A 5327-nucleotide genomic window follows, 5' to 3' on the forward strand; every position below is an offset into this window, starting at 1 on the left:
CTGGGGATGAGCCGGAAGCCGGGTCTCGCCGCCGCCGCCGCCGCCGCCGCCGCCGCCGCCGGGAAGGACGCGGATCCGATCGCGCCGCGGATGGCGGACGCCGCAGCACCGGGCGCTTCTCTCGTTCCCCCTGGGGCGAAGTCTGGCCCCGGCCCTAAGGCTCGCTGGAGGCCTTTTCCCTAGACCTGCTTTCCAACTCCAGAGGGGAGGCCTCGCCCGCCGAGGGCAGAGCCGACCCCTGGCTTCGAACCCGTCCAGGCCGCAGCCCCCGCCCGCCGCTGCAGGCGCCCCAGCTCAGGCCTTTCCCTGTCCTCTTTAGCTGGGTTTTATAGACAGCTGTTAGTTGGGGACATTAATTGCCCGGACGAGTTTATTGATAATTTTGATGTAACCGAGCACCGGAGAAATTACCCTCCCGCCCAGAATGTCAAGTCTGAGAAGAAGCAGGTTCTGAGGCGCGACCCCACCGCGCGCAGACACTGCGGTGGGTCAGGACCGCGGCTCCGACGACGCGGCTTATTCTGTTTGTTTTCCTAGGTGGAAGGTTGGTGATGGAGGCGCTGGTCAGGGGAGACGGAGCTTAGCCGTTGTCTCCAGAAGAGAGGGAAAAATACGATTTAAAAGGGAAATCTGTTAGGGGCGGGAACGTGGGCGTAGCCCTGAGAACCCGCAGACCATCCCTTCCTGACTGGGTTTTACAGGAGTCCACCGCGGGGGAAAAGCATCAGGCAACTTAAAAAAAAATAATAATAAGAGCGCAAAATAAGTAAAAACAAACAAGACAGACAAAGCTCTCAAGCGGCTTCATCATCCACAACAGAATGCAAGACAGGTCAAGGCGCACGCCCGGAGACAACGGCTGAGTTCAGGGGAGCAGGAAAATTACACAGAAATATATGTAAAGTATATATGTAAAAAAATAAATATAAAGTATATATGTGTGTGCGCGCGCGTCCCGGGAATAAAGGACTACAGTTTTTCTATAAACGGTTGGTTATTTCTTTAAACTAAGAAATGACATTTAGAGGGACAGAGGATTCATCCTCAAAAAAACAGAAGCAAGGAAAAAGTTATCCCTACCCAGATTTTACTGCAGTGTGAAATAAAGGATGAAAAAGAGGGCTAATGGGGGGGGGGTGCAGATTCCCTAGATTTATAATTTTCTTTTCCAGAGAGCTGAAGCTCCTGAGGTGGCAATGAGTTGGTTTCCTAAACCCCATCCCACCCCAATAAACCAGCCACTCGAGTTTATTTCTAGTAACAAGCATTTTAGAGGCCGGGTACAAATGTTACTTTTTATTTTTGTTCTTTTTGTAGGAAAAAAAATACACAAAAAGCATACCCTCGGATTGTCCTTTTTATACAGTGCAGAAGGAGGTTTAAAATGCGTGTCACAGATGCCGCACCTCTACGGCCAAAATGCTAAAAAGGGGGACAGTCCTTCATACTATATATATTTATATAAAACATACGGAAATTTGTTTTTACACGGATTGGCCTTTGTTTCAAATTTACAATGGATAGATAGCTAAATAACAACAACAAAACAAACAATTCTACACGGCAAATATTGCCAACCAAGTCACACCATTAATACTGAGAGGGCAGAGCTAGGTGGTGGTGTTCTGATTAGGGAAATCAAGCAGAATAAATAACAGGCTGAGCCTGTCTACGGCAGCAGAGCGCCTCAACTACAGCCTCCACATCCCCGCATCCTGCCGCGTTCTTCTTTTCCTTTCAGAGAGTTACAGTAGAGACCAGGACACAGAACGACCCCCACGGGAAAAGTCCAAATGCTGCCCCAACAAAGTGGAGAAGAACACGGAAGGGGCCGGAGGCTGGGGCAGCTTCCCCGCCACTGTTTGCTTTTTTTAAAAGACAAACAGCAGCTCCAGGTATCCGCGTCATTCCCGTAAAGAGCCACCTGTGACGGCTCGAGGAGACCCGGTTGGGGAGAGGGGACTGGGGAAAGGGGACGCCACACCTGGTTCCTTCCTCCTCCTCCTCCTCCCCCGGGGGGGGGGGGAGGAAAAACGTTGGCAGAGGGGGAGACCTGTGCATTTCAAGACATTCTTTCAAAACGTTAACAATTAGAAGATAAATACTCAACCAAAAATAAAAGCATTTGCTAATGACTGCTCACGTGCTTCTAAAAACCTGTCCCTCGGTGTGGGAGGGTCGGACAGACCTGGGCAGAATTCTTTCCGTGTAGCTGGCTTCCCCCGACACAGCACCTTCGTGGCCGACTTCCAATGGGGTTGAAAATAAGCATTTACTTACTGACAGCTGCAGTCCGATCTGGCCCCACAGCCACTGTTTTTTCTTTTTGTTTTGTTTTGTTTTTAGAAATTAGTGAAGGAGCGGGGTGGTGTCGCGACCACAGCGCCAAGTCTGTGTTGGGGTTTCTTTACAAATAATCCGTTAGGGGAGAGGGTGGGCCCGCCTCTCCTGCTGCCATTATACCTCCAGAGAAAAGCAGTTTGTGGCGGTGGGCTGCTGGTCCCCGGGCCGGCCAGGTCGGGCTGGAGGGCCTGTGGCCTCCTCTCACACATCACATCACACAGGGCTTGATATCTTGGTAGGTGACCTGCTGGTGATAGTACGATCCTCCACCAGCGGAGTGCATAGAGGAAGACGCCATGGCATTGAAAGAGAAGACAAACTCCTTTCTGTCACACATGCTGGGGGACTGCGAGTGATACCGAGGGATGCCTGCAGGAGGAGGTGACAGGGGGTGGGGGCAAAACATTAGCTTACAGGGCACCCAGAGGGCCTTGGGCGCAGGAGGCTGCTCAGCCCTGCTCAGCACACTGCTCTTAGCCCCAGCACTTTCTGGCCTTCTGGGGGGGGGGGGTGCCCAGCCCTCAGTGGGGACAGAACTGGGGAAGGGGAATCGCTCCTCACTGTGCATCCCACAACCCATGCTAGAACACTGGCTGGAAGTCCTGCTTGGGAGACTTTCAACTGCCTGGGCCTCTCCAGCCAGGCCCAGAGGGCTCCTTTGATGCCTGAGGGGAAGGCGGAGCAAGTAGTTAAGGCTTTGGATGCCTAGGGCCTGGGAGGCTGATATCTGTGCAGTTGCAGCTTCCAGGAGTGAAAAGCCCGATGTGGGGTCAGCGAGATTCAGAGCCCAGGGCAAGGTTCAGTCACGTCCAACCCAGACAGGCAGTGCCCAGGGTGGGTGGAAAACTGGATTTCCACTTGGCAAAAGCAGGGTGGGAACCCTGTGGCGAGGCAGGCCACGGGCCCGCCACCTCTAGCCTCTTCGCTGCCTCCTGATAACTTATTTATGGTCACCCTTTGCCCACTTCTCCTTCCAGAACCGAAGGCCCCCCCATGAAGGGCTATCTTTTTCTTCAGTGGGGTGAGCCACTGACGGACCTTGAAACCTGGATGCGGAAAGACAAAGCGCTGGTACTTGGGACTCAGATTCCGAGCCTGGTCGTCACACAGTGCCAGCTTATGTCTACACAAAATGCCTCCTGGACTCACAAAGCAGGTTCCCTGAAGGGCCTGGACTGAGCTGCTCAGGGCTGGGCCCAGTCCGCTTTGGGCCTAACTCTTGCTTTGGGCCTAACTCTTCCGTTCTTGCCTGACACGGGACTCCTTGTATGAGAACTTTCAGAAAGGTGGGCCTGCTGGCCAGGACTAGGCCCCTGACTGGGCACAGAGGGCCTTTGCATGTGAAGAGACCCACATGGCCAGGGGCTTGAGAGTGCTCAAGTCTGAGTCTTTTTTGGTGAGAACGGGGCCTACCTGGCCAGCCTTGGGGCAGCCAGAACCGAAACTCAACCAGCCTAAACCCAGGGTATCAAAGGCCTGGTGGGCTGTTGCCTCCCTCAGAGTTGTTGCTAATGTGCTAGCACCTAGATTGGTTCGCGGCAGCTGTCAAGGTCTGGGGTCGGCACTCACCTTGTAAATCTGCTGGCCCGTTGTGACTGTTTTGGTGCAGGTATGGCTGGTCCAGGGAGTGCGTGGAGATGCTGCCAGACAAGGGGTTGGCTGCCGGGTTGCAAGGGGACAAGGGCTGTTGCTTGATGTAGGAGGCCCCGCTGTTGAGGGCTGCGGAGGCCGCGGGCGGCCAGGCTGCCGCGGTGCTGGAGTAAACAGCATGCGGCTCCATGACCCCGCCGGCGCCGGCTGGCAGCAGCGGGGAAGCGGGCACCGAGCCGTCGTGGTGCGGGTACTCCCCGGCCGCGGAACCGCCGCAGCCGCCCATGTACGAGTGGCCGCCGTTGGAAGGCAGGTGGGGCACCGAGTGGCTGGGCAAAGCCATGCCGTCCACGTTGCCCCCTAAGTGGCCATTCATCATGCCCAAGCCGCCCTCCAGCGCCAGGCTGTTGGGCGCGCACGACAGGCCCCCGGAGCCCTGGAAGCCGTAGGTGTCGGGAAGGTGGTTGAAGCCCAGCCCGTTGACCATGCTGTACACGGGCTTGAGCGCCTGGCATTTCCTTCGGAAGCCGCGCGGTCGCCGGCGGAACGAACCCTCCTCGAACATGAACTCGCTGGCCGGGTCGATGGTCCAGTAGTGGCCCTTGCCGGGCCGCCCGAGGCCCTTGGGCAGCTTGATGAAGCACTCGTTGAGCGACAGGTTGTGGCGCACCGAGTTCTTCCAGCCCTGGTAGGCGCCGCGGAAGAAGGGGAAGCGCGCCTGCAGGAACTGGTAGATCTCGCTGAGCGTCAGGCGCTTGCTGGGCGAGCTCTGGATGGCCATGACGATGAGCGCGATGTACGAGTATGGAGGCTTCTCCGGCCGCCGCACGCCGGCGTTGGTCTTTTTGGCTTTGGTGGGGCCCGCCGCCGCGGGGTCCATGGCCTGGCCGCCCGCGCCGCCGCCGCCGCCTCCTCCCGGGCCCCCGCCGTGCGGCGGCTGCTGCTTGTCGGGCGCGGACATCGGGTGGCTGCTGCCGCCGCCGCCGCTGCCGCCGCTGCTCTGCGCCGCGGAGCTGGGAGGAGGAGGAGGAGCAGGAGGGGAGGGAGGGGAGGGGGCTGCGCGGGGCGGCTGCACCTCTGCCGTCACTGCGGCTCCCGAGCGCGCCTCCCCCGCGCGCCCGCCCTCCCCGGGCGCGCTCCCCTCCTCCTCCTCCTCCTCCCCGCGGGAGGCCACGCGCGTTAGGGGGCCCGGCACTGCCCCGCCCCCGGCCGCACGCCTTTGGGCCCCCGCGGCCTGCGCCGTCCGATCCTCCCCACCCCCCAGCTAGCAGCCTGCGCGAGACCCCCCCACCCCCGGTCCCTCCCTGCGCGTCCCCCGGCCCCCGCCCCCCCCCAGCGGCTCAGCCCGCTCCGCCTCTACCGACCTGGACCCGGTGCACCGGTCCCCGCCCCGC

General features: G+C 58.5%; 1 protein-coding gene across 1 annotated transcript; it reads right to left on the reverse strand.

Moving 5' to 3' along the window:
• Nucleotides 1-1281: 1281 nt before the first annotated feature.
• On the reverse strand, nucleotides 1282-4942 carry Foxf1 (forkhead box F1). The gene is made up of 2 exons (XM_021641530.2): nucleotides 3913-4942; nucleotides 1282-2712 (listed from the first exon to the last, which is right to left on the reverse strand). The coding sequence occupies exons 1-2, from the start codon at nucleotides 4892-4894 to the stop codon at nucleotides 2552-2554; spliced, it is 1143 nt and encodes a 380-aa protein (XP_021497205.1). The 5' UTR covers nucleotides 4895-4942; the 3' UTR covers nucleotides 1282-2551.
• Between the last annotated feature and the right edge of the window lie 385 nt (nucleotides 4943-5327).

Source organism: Meriones unguiculatus, chromosome 10 (assembly GCF_030254825.1).
Source record: "Meriones unguiculatus strain TT.TT164.6M chromosome 10, Bangor_MerUng_6.1, whole genome shotgun sequence".
NCBI lineage: Eukaryota > Metazoa > Chordata > Mammalia > Rodentia > Muridae > Meriones > Meriones unguiculatus.